Below are 10,703 nucleotides of genomic sequence, written 5' to 3' on the forward strand. Positions count from 1 at the left end.
GTGTGGCGTTAAGCTGTGTGAATGTTGTCTCATGCATGCTCTCCACCAAATCTTGCAAGTGATGGCCCTTCATGGTTGCCTTTTCTTCAATCTCTACACTACATTCGACATCCAATAAGTGGCCAACAAACGCTCTAGAATCGGAGCGGACCGTCCACACCGTCAGTCATGCAAGCCTCAAGTGGCTGTGCATCTCAGCCCGTCGTCCTTCAATCTTCCCCACCTTTCCACTGGGTCAGCTCTTAAGCTTGCCTTGATATTTGCCACCACTGAATGCAGTGTTCTGTCCCTTCATGTTGCATACCGGAGCCGTCTCACAAGATTCGTGGGAAATCTCACTCTTACTCAATATGCGTGTGCCTGCAAGGCTGACGGACCCGCTTTCGCCCGTCAGACTCAAAAGTGTCGTACTCGGTACGAACGAAGGACGATCGCGTCTAGAAGGCAGTCTATAGATCTGCAATGCTTGATCGACAGGTCTCAAACAGGGCAATGTAGACGCCGGACGTATAGCTGGGAAGATCAAGGAACAAAGACCCGGTGTATGGTAAGCCGTACTGATTACAACCTAGGATCATCTGTCGAGATGTCACATTGATTGGAGTACACAGGTCCTGCACCAATGCATCAGATACCGATTTCGTACTCCAGTGATGGGTTACAGATCGAGGTCCTTTGCACCTGTGAGGACCAGTACCCATGGTCTCCTTCCTTGGACATCTCGCCTAAAGGCCAGCACATCACCAAGCCTCCGCCTCTCTCTTGGGTCTTGAAGTCAAACTAACCTCTATCTCCACCCGTCGTCATAAGCAATGTGCAGCGAATCAATAAGCCAAGACAAGCCAACACCGTTGTCGTGAATGACGGTGAGGCTTCTCAAGACCCTCATCTTGCAAATCAGGTTATCGGGCAGACAGCCGCTCGACCCCGCCTCTCGCTACACGCACCTATCGATTGCGAACAACGTCAAAAAGCCACCCGCGGCCATTTATGCAAGCCACACGGCTTGATGACCTATATTCGGCATTGGAATTCTGGTAGCGCGCGGCGAGTAGTTGAGCTATGGAGACATGTATGCAAGGCGTGACGTGACCGGTGAACGAGTGCAGCTGCCTGTGAGCGAAAAAAATGGAAAAGACGTTCTGGAATGTGAGAAGGCGGAAGTGACGACCTTGGTCAAAGAAAGCCGAGGTCTTGGCGATGAACACCCCAGTCTTCGCCCGTCGACGACAAGCATGTAAGACGTGATTTTGCTATGCAAGCACCAGGCTGTTTGCCTACAATCGACGAGCATGACCCCAGTTGTTCTAGCTCTTAACAAAATGGCCTATACTATACGCCAGCTCAACATCACTTGACTTTGTCTTCCGCAGCCTCTTCTACAGTCTATGCTTTCTAACTCATATCGTGTCAAATTGCGCAACTCAACCTTCAATTTCTCTCATCAAAGCCTGCGGGACTAAAAGCACTCGCCAAACGCATGGTCTTGACCAATGGATGTGCGCTTGGAGGCACATAAGCAATATGTACACCAAGCCTCAACAAGCCACAGGAAAAAAATGCACGCAGCACGCCTAACGCGAAGAAAAGAAGAAGAGAAAGGAATCAAGGGAACAGGGACACGGCTCGGTAGCGGCAACTGGCTAGTACGGCACGGTAGTTGAACCAGTAACTATAAGCCGAGTTTGCCGGTCCAGGAACCGGGTTTTCTTCCATCCCATTTCCCTATTGCAGTTGAGCTTGCCTTGAGAGCAAGTGGGCGAGCGGGTGCGTGGAGCGTAGTCCTTTCTTAACTGGACCGGCTCTTAAAACATGTCATACATTCCAGCTCACCACCCCTAAATCGGTCATGGTGTGATTGGATATGATGTGTGATCTCCTCCTGTCTTCAAACCCTCCTGTTTCTGTCCCTAGCTGAGCGCACGAAAAGCAAACATGTGTTCATCTCTAGCGGTCAAAGCTACCATGCAATAGTTGGCAATGTCGACATTCAAGGCTGAATACTTACCTAACCCGAACCTTTCTAAGCTTCCGCCGGCTGCACAACCCGCCTGTCCCCGTGGCGTACGTGTACTACTGTATATTAACCTAGGTAGCTTAGCGCAAGACAGCCTTACTGCACAGTACATGTAAGAAACACTTGGTTTTTCTGTTTCTCCAACCTACTCTTGCATATGCCGGACATCTGTCCAATCAAAGAGTTGTGACGCTGGGCGTGGCTGTCTTTCTCAGTGTCAGCACTGCAGTTGGTGGCAATTTGCTGACGGACGGCAACTACGGCTTGGCTTTCGTGTTCGTCAGATTAAAGCCACGACCTGTGGGCGTCCAGGGGGTAAGAACTCTAATCCTTCGTCCCGCTTCTCGTTGTCGTGAGGTTTGACGGAAAGTACTATAGCCGTAGTCTGTAATGAGTAGATTGGAGCGAGTACCAAGTCAAGCTCATTGCACAAAGCTATTGTCAATGGTTAGACCGGAACTATGAATGAGAAGCGGCACGAAAGTGAACAGACAGGGAATGCGATGCGGATAAAAGTTCATGATTGTACTATATGCTATGCAATGAGCCAGTAATCCCCGGTACTCATGCTACGTGGTGATCGTTAGGTGTGCCCATTTTTGTGTCTATAACGCCCGATTATGATGATTTACTACAACGCCGCTCGCATTCCTGGTGCCAAGCAACCTGTTGCGGCGGAGAGAGTAATTATGAAAAAACAACAGTACGTGGGTCTGTCCATGCTCCAAAACATACATGCAAAGTGCCCAGTGTCATGCTGCCCAAAAGAAGCCCCAAAGATTGCCAGATGATACAAAATTAAACGCTGTAAAACTTTCAATGCAGTTGTTGGTGCCAGCACGTGGTTGTGATGGGAGAACAGGTGACGGCGTGGACGCGAGGAAAAGGCGATAAGGATAAATGCCGTGGTGAAGTTATCGCGATGAAGAATTAGACCTGTTCGGTGAATGCTGACTTGCGCGAGTCACCGGATGTTCTCCTCTTCTTCTGGAGCTTCTTGGAAGTTCTCCGCTCAGCAAGGTCAACCTCCTCGGGTGTGGGCGGCTGGAAGGTGCCTGGCTTTAGGACTTGGAAGCCAGAGTTGACGCTGCGCAAGACATGGTCATCGCGATCCTGGTTCTGCTCCGTGTTCACCTCGTACGGCACTTGATCGTAGCTGTACTGGTGTTGAGGGCCACGAGGTTCGTAGGTGTCTGGGTAGTATGGCGCGCCAGGTGCGTAAGACTCGGTCAAGGGAACTGCCTGCCTAGCCTGGTTCGCTGCGCTGCCGTCGTGACTGGGACCTGCAGAGGCTGATAGAGCAACGTCTTCGTACTGGTCGGCAACAGTGGCTAGCGGAGGAGAGGGTGACTTCTGGGGCATGAAATAGTTAACACCGTTGACCGAAGAAACTTGGTTGTCCGCCACGCTGGCCCACTCTCCGCTATTACCTGGCTTGCGCACTCTGGGAGTGAGCTGTCCAGTTTCAGCGACGTGGGAAAGACGGTGGCTGCGGAGGAGTTCGAGGTCGGTCTTGGGGTCAATGGGTTGGTTGGGCCTGAAGTATGCAGTCTCGTATGCGCGGACATCTTGACCCATTTGCATGTAGTCGGACTCATCGCTGGAGCGTTTGCTTGAGGAGCTTGAAGACTGGCCGTGTTTGGCGTTGAGGGGAGCTGTGAGATGTTAGTATGTCTCAATCAAGTGCGCAAGTCTACACTTACGAGAAGGAGCAGCAGAGTTGCGAGTAGAAGCGGGAGATTCCAAGGCGTTGAGGGTAGCAGTGTTGCGGGAGACGTGGTGGTTGCAGTTGCTGCAGCGGGGACCTTCGTGGTTGTGTCCACGGCCAGGGGAGGAGGCGCGGGAGTCATGGCTTGGGAGAGGCTCAGCGGAAACGGCGCGGTCAAAGGAGCTTGGGGCACGAGAGCTGTTGCGGCTGGAACCCTGGGCAACTGGCTGGGGCAACTCGAGCTGAGAGTTGTTGAAGCTACGGGGCAGCTGTTCGCTCATGATGGAAGCACGGCTACTGCCAACAGGAGTGTTGGTGCGAGAGATCCAGACACCGTCAACCTCGATACCGCTTTGAATGGCGCGAATACCAAAGGGAATCTCATCCTTGGTCTCTTCTTGGACATGGGTTACTGGCTGCGCCTCGAGCATCTCGGGAGTCGCCGCGCGTTTGCCCTTCTCGACCTTGCTGTACTTGCGGACCTTGTTCTTGTCATACCATAGTTTGAGCAGGCCAAGAAAGATGGTGAGGACAATTGCGCAAGCCAGTACCTGGGCAGCGTTAGCAGGGACGTTATCAGCAGCCAGTGGGACTTCTTACGAAAGTCATCTTCTGCCACAAGGCCCAGCTCTGGAAGAACTCATTGCCGTCGGATGATCCGAAGCCCATGTTTGCGATGGAGTGAGACGAGGTTTAGATCCAGGTAAGAATAACAGGCGGGGCGACGCCTGGTTGGGATGTAAGGACGTCAGGTAGCCGGTCAAGGAGGAAGGTGCAGATGGGACAAGGAAACGGCGAATGGAATGTTCCTGATTAGATTGGTATCGATAGGGTACAGATCCCGTGACAAAGACGGAGAGGTGAGCGAGCGAAAGGGTCGGACAGAGGTCTCAGGCGTGAAATGGCGGGGGTTTTGAAGCGAGTGTGGAACGTCGATAGGGACGGGTGTCACTAGTGAAGCAGACGTTTGGTCATACACGCAAGGTGGTGAAGAGTCAGTCACAGGCGGTCCAGTGTGGCTTGCTTGTCTGGGAGTAGGGCACAGCGAGCGCAAAGAGGGCATGGGGAGACGAGTTATATTATTGCATGCAGCGGCTTGGGTCGTCGGTCGATCGCCGTCACGGACCCACGAAAACAACGGGCCTACGGTGCGATGAGGAGGGAAAAGTTGGTGCTCCCAAGAACAGACCACGCAAGGCATCCATGCTACTGGGCGGCTTGCTGGGAAGCGTTGACCAGGAGCCACCCATGCGCGGGCGTCATGGGTGGCTAGAGGCGGACGGCAGGTGCATACTCAAAATAGTAAGCGACGATGCGCGAGTGTTTGGAGCGTTGGATCGGCAAGCTATACGAGCACCTGCGGCAGAGCCCAATAATCAACGCGAGCTTGTCGGGAGGCTCGACGCCGCATACATTTGGGGCCGTCGGGGTCTGCAGTGTGACTTGTCGACGCCGTCTCAGGCGCCGCTGGCCTGGGGACGACGAGTATCGAGCATGTTGCAGTCGTTTTCTACAGCCGCTGGTTCGAGCCATGCTGGTAGGCTAACAAGGAAGGCGCCCCCCGGGCGGGGACGTGGCTTTTCTCACCTCTCGGCAGGGGCAGCCATGGCCGCCTCTGAGTGGATGGCGCCAGTGACGAATCGCCCCGAAGGGAACCTCTTCCGACATTGTTGTGTTTCGAGTTATCAGAACACGTCGTGATTCTTCTCACGTTGATTATTGCGTCTTCGACTTGATATAGCACGCGAAAGCGTCTTACTCAGGCTCTGCTGTGCTCAGGTTTCGAGACACGAGGCCGTCACAAAGGCCAGCACCACTCAATAGCGCCCTTCTTGAAAGCGCTTCTTCTCCACAGATTGTGAATAGGCGTCCAATTTCGGGGCAGGCTCACGGCGTCGACGTGCCGTCTGTAGTTCGTTGAGGCGCTGTTTCGTCTTTCTTACCTAAGGCCCTACGCCATTTGGTGCCACATGCCACTCTTCAAGGTTCATTTTCCGCAAGGGCTCCACCACAGCGATGGGTTTTGCACGTTGCTCCACCATGATGGAATGCCCAGGCACAGGCCTTCCAAGATTCGATGGGAGCGGGGGCCTGTCCTTGCTTCTGCCCTTGAGCGGAGCGCGCAACATGGGGTGAGCGATATTGATGCCACAGCGCACCGCATCTGTGTAACGGCTACTCCCAGCACACACCGCTTCTCGTCTCAAGGCCTTCTCTTCCGCCTACCGATTTGGAACATCTCGTACCTCGCCACCGTGTCGGTAGTGCATCCCCCGAGTCCAGCCTAGCCGGGCTATCGATTGCCTGCACGTGGGTGGAATCTCCTACCACTTCCGAGCGCGCACTAACATGCACCCTTACCCGTACCATCATTAATCATACCAGATGTTCTTTTCTCATACCAGAGCCAAAAAAGCACCATACAATGCATACCAATTACCCAACTAAAGCTCTTGCCATGGTAAATGTGTAAACAATTAGACCATCTCAGTTGAGGCCGGCTTAATTTTGAACCAGTTGCTGCGACCATAGGCGGCTTGCAGACCCCACCAGCCACAGCAGTATCGCGATCCGTTTGGAGTAACTTCGGAAGCCACTTCGCCTTCACCTGGATAACCGGATTGCTCCTAGAACGTGACGAGATGATGATGTTGATTCGGTCTCGGGCTCCAGCCTGGGCCAAGGATGGACAAGGCGAGTTAGTCCTGCAAGGTAAGCAGAAATTATTGACTCGTCCTAGTGCTCGTATCCGCACATCTTCTCGTACCCATGCCATGGCATGATCGGAAAACTTCGAATTATGCGTCGGCGCTTTCCAGTTTTCGGGCAGATTAAACGCGCATCATCGTATAAGATTGGGATGCTCTTCACCAGACCAGCACAAGTGAATGAGTTTCGGGCTACGACTAGTTCGCAGCGGGGACTGCCAATCGATTGGCATTTGACATTCACGGCTGCATGCACCTCTGCACCTCTTCATGCATCATGTGCGGGGACACTCACAGCTGCATGCGTGGAAGCTTTGCAGCAGTCCAGCCTCGTAGAGACAGCCCTATCTCGGGCATGTAGACAACTCAGTCTACTGGGTCACTGACCATCTTGCAGCTGTCATTGCTTGTCCACGTCTAGTGCGATCCTGTTGAACAAAAGGCGTAAGAAATTGCGACACGCAGACTACAATTCTTACACCTCGCTGAAGGCCAGTCAGTTGGCCCGGCTACCATTAGATTTGTCTTTCGACCCCGCGTTGCGGACTACTGCACCCAAAGAGTGGTTCATGTAAGCTGATTTTCTTCTTTCTATGCAGCTACTAGTAGAACTGTAGTAGGCAAACGGCATCACAAAACACACAGAGTGTTACCAGGGAGATTGAACGCAAATCAGGCCCTACTCACCGTGGTAGGTCCGTCTCGAGGCTTCATGACTACCCCGCGCATAACATGGATCGCCTGCGGTGTCTATACTCAAAATATCTCATGTAACTTCGGTCGGGAAGCTCGACCGTTGCCAACCATGCTTACCTGGACACAGCCTCAGATTCCGCACAGAGATACCCTTGTCACTAATCGGGCAAAGGAGGGGCTCGTTTGACAGAAGTGGAGTTGCTGCATCTCTACCAGTCTCGGCCTGTGCGATCTCCAGATTGTGGGGGCATCACTACTGAGGCAGAGAAACGTCTTTACCGCAGCTCATGTTTCGTCGCAGTGCTGATTTAGCGATGGGAACCCCCAGACATCCTTGAATGTTTCGAATATGAGGCGCAATCCTTCCCGTACAGTAGTAACACGATTCAGATTGCTTCCCGAGATCATTACCGACATCGCATCTCAGGCTAATACTAGGTATTATAGCGCGAGCGCGCAGCCAGCGCAGACGAAGAAAGCCCAGCCGATCAACAGTTCTCTAGTCGCGACAATGCAGGTCGAGTTGTGTGAGGTACAAACAAGCTGTTTTGAGGCGCGACGGTGGTGAGCTGAAGCTCCGCTTACATAGGGATTTGGTTCCTGGAGGCATATGCAGGGTTCACCGAAAGGCCTTCTTCTGGACCTGTTTGATCTGCACCCCAGCACCCGCTCAGCGTTCGACATGCCGCAAGGAAGAATCAGTCCTGCTTAGAACGGTCAATCAAGTCTGGATACGTCTGCGACATGACGTCTTTCGTTCTGCCCTGCTCTCGCACGAGAAGATTGATCGGGCAACATGGGCACCGGCTAGTTCTTTGGTTACTGCCCGATTGGTTGGTCGAGGAAGTCATGATTGTTAGACCCGATCCAGCAGTTCCTCTTTGCTCACTGCGTCCATCTTACACCAGCCTACTGAAACACTCCACTCTGTTCTCGTACCGCCTTGTTTGACTCTTAGTGTCCTATTACCATGCCTATTCGCAATCCCTTTCGCCGCGCGGGTGTGCCTGAGGCCGCCGATGAGGCCCAGCGGAGCGCGCCGGAGAACGGTTTCAAGAGCACAGCTGTCTCGGGCGCAACGCCCCTGCAGGTCAAGGACCCTGTAGAATACAAATTGAGTGGTGAGATTTCCCAAAATGCACCTGAGCACAAGCATGTTCCTGTCAAAACATGCTCCCGCGGCTGCATCAGCGCATCGGATGAATGGGCGCTTACAATGTGATAGAAATAAACGATAGCGGCGTCTACCTACCGGTAAGAAATGTCAAGCCAGTGTGACGGTGCATGTAGAGCGACACGCGCAAATGGCACGCTGTGAGACCTTGGTTGACGTTGCGACAGCCATCCCCACAGCACGAGAAGCCTACCTTCTGGCACTCCAAGTCCAACGTCTCCACCACTTCCTCAAATCACCGAAGTCTGCTCAGCGAAACCGAGCCGTTTAGCATTTCGCGCGAGAGCTTCGACTCGTACAGGAGGTCGTTTGTACGTATTGCGATCAGTGGCAAACAAGACCCCGTTAACGAGACACAGGATATCTCTGCGCGCTCCCCAATAACAGACAATGTCCACGAAACCTACCCTCGTCAGTCGCTCGATGCGCGCCGCTCCGTAGACACTAGACGCTCTCTCGATGTCCGCCGTTCGCGCGCCACACCCCGCTCGTCAATGCAACAACCCCGCCATAGTGAAAGCCACGAGCAAGTGCCTGAGGAGGGTTTTGAAGACGTGGGCCTGAACGACGAGCCGAAGCCCCAGCCGAAGAAGCGCAGCATCTTCTCGCGCTTCGGCGACAACAACCATGCCAATGAGAAGACTGAAGAGCGACCCGGCTCGAGCCATCACTTCTCTTTGACAGGCCGGAAGAGGGCTGAGAGCGGGGCAGGCTCAGAGCTCAAGCCTATGCCAAAGCCGTCAACGGAGGCGCCCGTGGAGGCGCGGTGATACATGTAAAGGACAATTAATGAATTGTGGGGATCCAGCACCGAAGAGCCATTGCTTGAGCTTCGGGACAACGTTGGATACCGCACCGGGCATAGGGGCGTTTAGGACTTGGTGTCTTTTCTGTACTGCATAACCTCATGTAGGATCGCATGGAGATTGGGATGTTCGGTGTCACGAAGAAAACGAGATTTGACGAATCCGTCACACCACGCGTTCTATAGATCCCAACGCAACACTCATCACAATCACGAATCCTAATCATCATACTCCCTCTCAACTCGTATCTTCAAACATCGTATTATCACCGGTGATTATTCCCTGCTAGATCACTGGGCCACGCGTTGAGCTGGCTGGCCGGCACCGGAACTCCCGGACATCCGCGGTTCGGTCGTTCCGATGATGTCATCTAGCAGTCCGCTTTTGACTCGTACCTTGGCATGTGCGCGAACGGCTTGGATGCTTAGTCTTTGTTTGTTGGGTCCCGCGAGTGCGAAAGTCATTGAATCGGGATCGAGATTTGATTTCTGTTGGATCTTGCTGCGTTGTTGGGGGGGCATGGCGGTAGGGTCTAGGGAAGGGGTGCTTGCAAGTCATGTGATACAATGGTTTGGATCAGACGGCTGTAGAACAGATGTGCTGCCCGCGTTCGCGGCCACGAAGGAACTCGTTTTCACCAAGTTCTCTATCCTACAGATGCCTCCCCTAAGGGGGCAGACAATGTTACTTTTCGATCAAAGCAAAAATAGAGAAATCTGGGAATTCCTTTAAAATACATTTTAGTGGGGGTAGAAATTAGAGAGAAAAAGAATGTTCGTCAGTAGCATGACATGCTATAAAGACGAGGCTAGAAGAAAGCTATTGCGACCATGTTCAGAGGCTGGCTTAGGGTTCAACTATATACATGTCGCGGGTTTTATTGGGATGAAGGACGAATGCACTTCGCTTGCACAGGACCACCTGCATAGACAGTTACTCCCTAACTCTAAATGACTGGGATTATGATGAGACAACGTTCGCAATGTTTAGCTCAACACGGAATGCGAAAGGCATGTTTTCCAATGAGAATTTGAGCGCGAATACTACCTAGAAGGATAGGAGATACACAGCTAGCGGTTATGGGAAATCTGGGCAGAAATGGTTAGCGCATATCCAATGACGCCCTTCCACCCAAGGGTACTACCTAGGTACTTCCGACTTCACAGCGCCAGTTCGCTCTTCGCGTCAAACATCCATCTTTGCGATGTCGAACTACAGCCCATTACAAAGATCATACGATATGCTGTTACGCGTAGATGGTGACTGCCTTGCCTCGAGCGCCCCGGCGGCTTCGCGATCCGTAGCGTCGCAGCCTTGCGAACGCATGTGTCTCTCAGGTATTGTTGACCCACAAGAGAAGGATGGTCGACTGTGCCACAGATAAGGAATGACGGAAGCCTGCGAGAAACCAAATCCCGAGCTGAATCAATCTGGAGCTGTTGCCTTGCACATCCTGGCCTTATGCTACGCGCGCGCCACACGGCCAATCGGTTCGACATGAAGTTACCGGAACGACGTGGAGTCTTGGATCGCATGAATTTGAGCACACATTCATCTGTGGCTTGGGCATCGTGACATGCTCAGCCTTGTTGAG

At 52.9% G+C, this 10,703-nt stretch overlaps 3 protein-coding genes across 3 annotated transcripts; 2 read left to right on the plus strand and 1 right to left on the minus strand.

Annotated features, from left to right (window-relative positions):
• Window positions 1-2,877: 2,877 nt before the first annotated feature.
• On the minus strand, window positions 2,878-4,602 carry CC77DRAFT_755090 (hypothetical protein). Its single transcript, XM_018533109.1, has 3 exons — window positions 4,326-4,602; window positions 3,721-4,276; window positions 2,878-3,672 (listed from the first exon to the last, which is right to left on the minus strand). Exons 1-3 carry the CDS (start codon window positions 4,392-4,394, stop codon window positions 2,948-2,950), a joined length of 1,350 nt encoding a protein of 449 aa, XP_018387326.1. The 5' UTR covers window positions 4,395-4,602; the 3' UTR covers window positions 2,878-2,947.
• Window positions 4,603-5,561: 959 nt separating this feature from the next.
• CC77DRAFT_755043 (hypothetical protein) lies at window positions 5,562-6,593 on the plus strand. The gene is made up of 4 exons (XM_018533108.1): window positions 5,562-5,857; window positions 5,911-6,192; window positions 6,243-6,419; window positions 6,466-6,593. The coding sequence occupies exons 1-3, from the start codon at window positions 5,696-5,698 to the stop codon at window positions 6,255-6,257; spliced, it is 459 nt and encodes a 152-aa protein (XP_018387327.1). The 5' UTR covers window positions 5,562-5,695; the 3' UTR covers window positions 6,258-6,419; window positions 6,466-6,593.
• Window positions 6,594-8,099: 1,506 nt separating this feature from the next.
• On the plus strand, window positions 8,100-9,073 carry CC77DRAFT_932517 (hypothetical protein; the record flags this gene model as incomplete). Its single annotated transcript, XM_018534263.1, has 4 exons — window positions 8,100-8,250; window positions 8,355-8,383; window positions 8,471-8,614; window positions 8,663-9,073. 4 exons carry the CDS (start codon window positions 8,100-8,102, stop codon window positions 9,071-9,073), a joined length of 735 nt encoding a protein of 244 aa, XP_018387328.1.
• Between the last annotated feature and the right edge of the window lie 1,630 nt (window positions 9,074-10,703).

Source organism: Alternaria alternata, assembly GCF_001642055.1.
Source record: "Alternaria alternata strain SRC1lrK2f unplaced genomic scaffold CC77scaffold_7, whole genome shotgun sequence".
NCBI classification, from domain to species: Eukaryota; Fungi; Ascomycota; class Dothideomycetes; order Pleosporales; family Pleosporaceae; genus Alternaria; species Alternaria alternata.

What these genes read in the sequence shown, in the direction of transcription:
- CC77DRAFT_755090 (XM_018533109.1), bottom strand. Translation starts at nt 4,394, where the DNA reads ATGGGCTTCGGATCATCCGACGGCAATGAGTTCTTCCAGAGCTGGGCC. An exon ending in TGTGGCAGAAGATGACTTTC is followed by an intron (nt 4,277 to 4,325) that starts GTAAGAAGTCCC and finishes AACGCTGCCCAG; the next exon opens with GTACTGGCTTGCGCAATTGT. An exon ending in CAACTCTGCTGCTCCTTCTC is followed by an intron (nt 3,673 to 3,720) that starts GTAAGTGTAGAC and finishes AACATCTCACAG; the next exon opens with CTCCCCTCAACGCCAAACAC.
- CC77DRAFT_755043 (XM_018533108.1), top strand. Translation starts at nt 5,696, where the DNA reads ATGCCACTCTTCAAGGTTCATTTTCCGCAAGGGCTCCACCACAGCGAT. An exon ending in AGCGGAGCGCGCAACATGGG is followed by an intron (nt 5,858 to 5,910) that starts GTGAGCGATATT and finishes GGCTACTCCCAG; the next exon opens with CACACACCGCTTCTCGTCTC.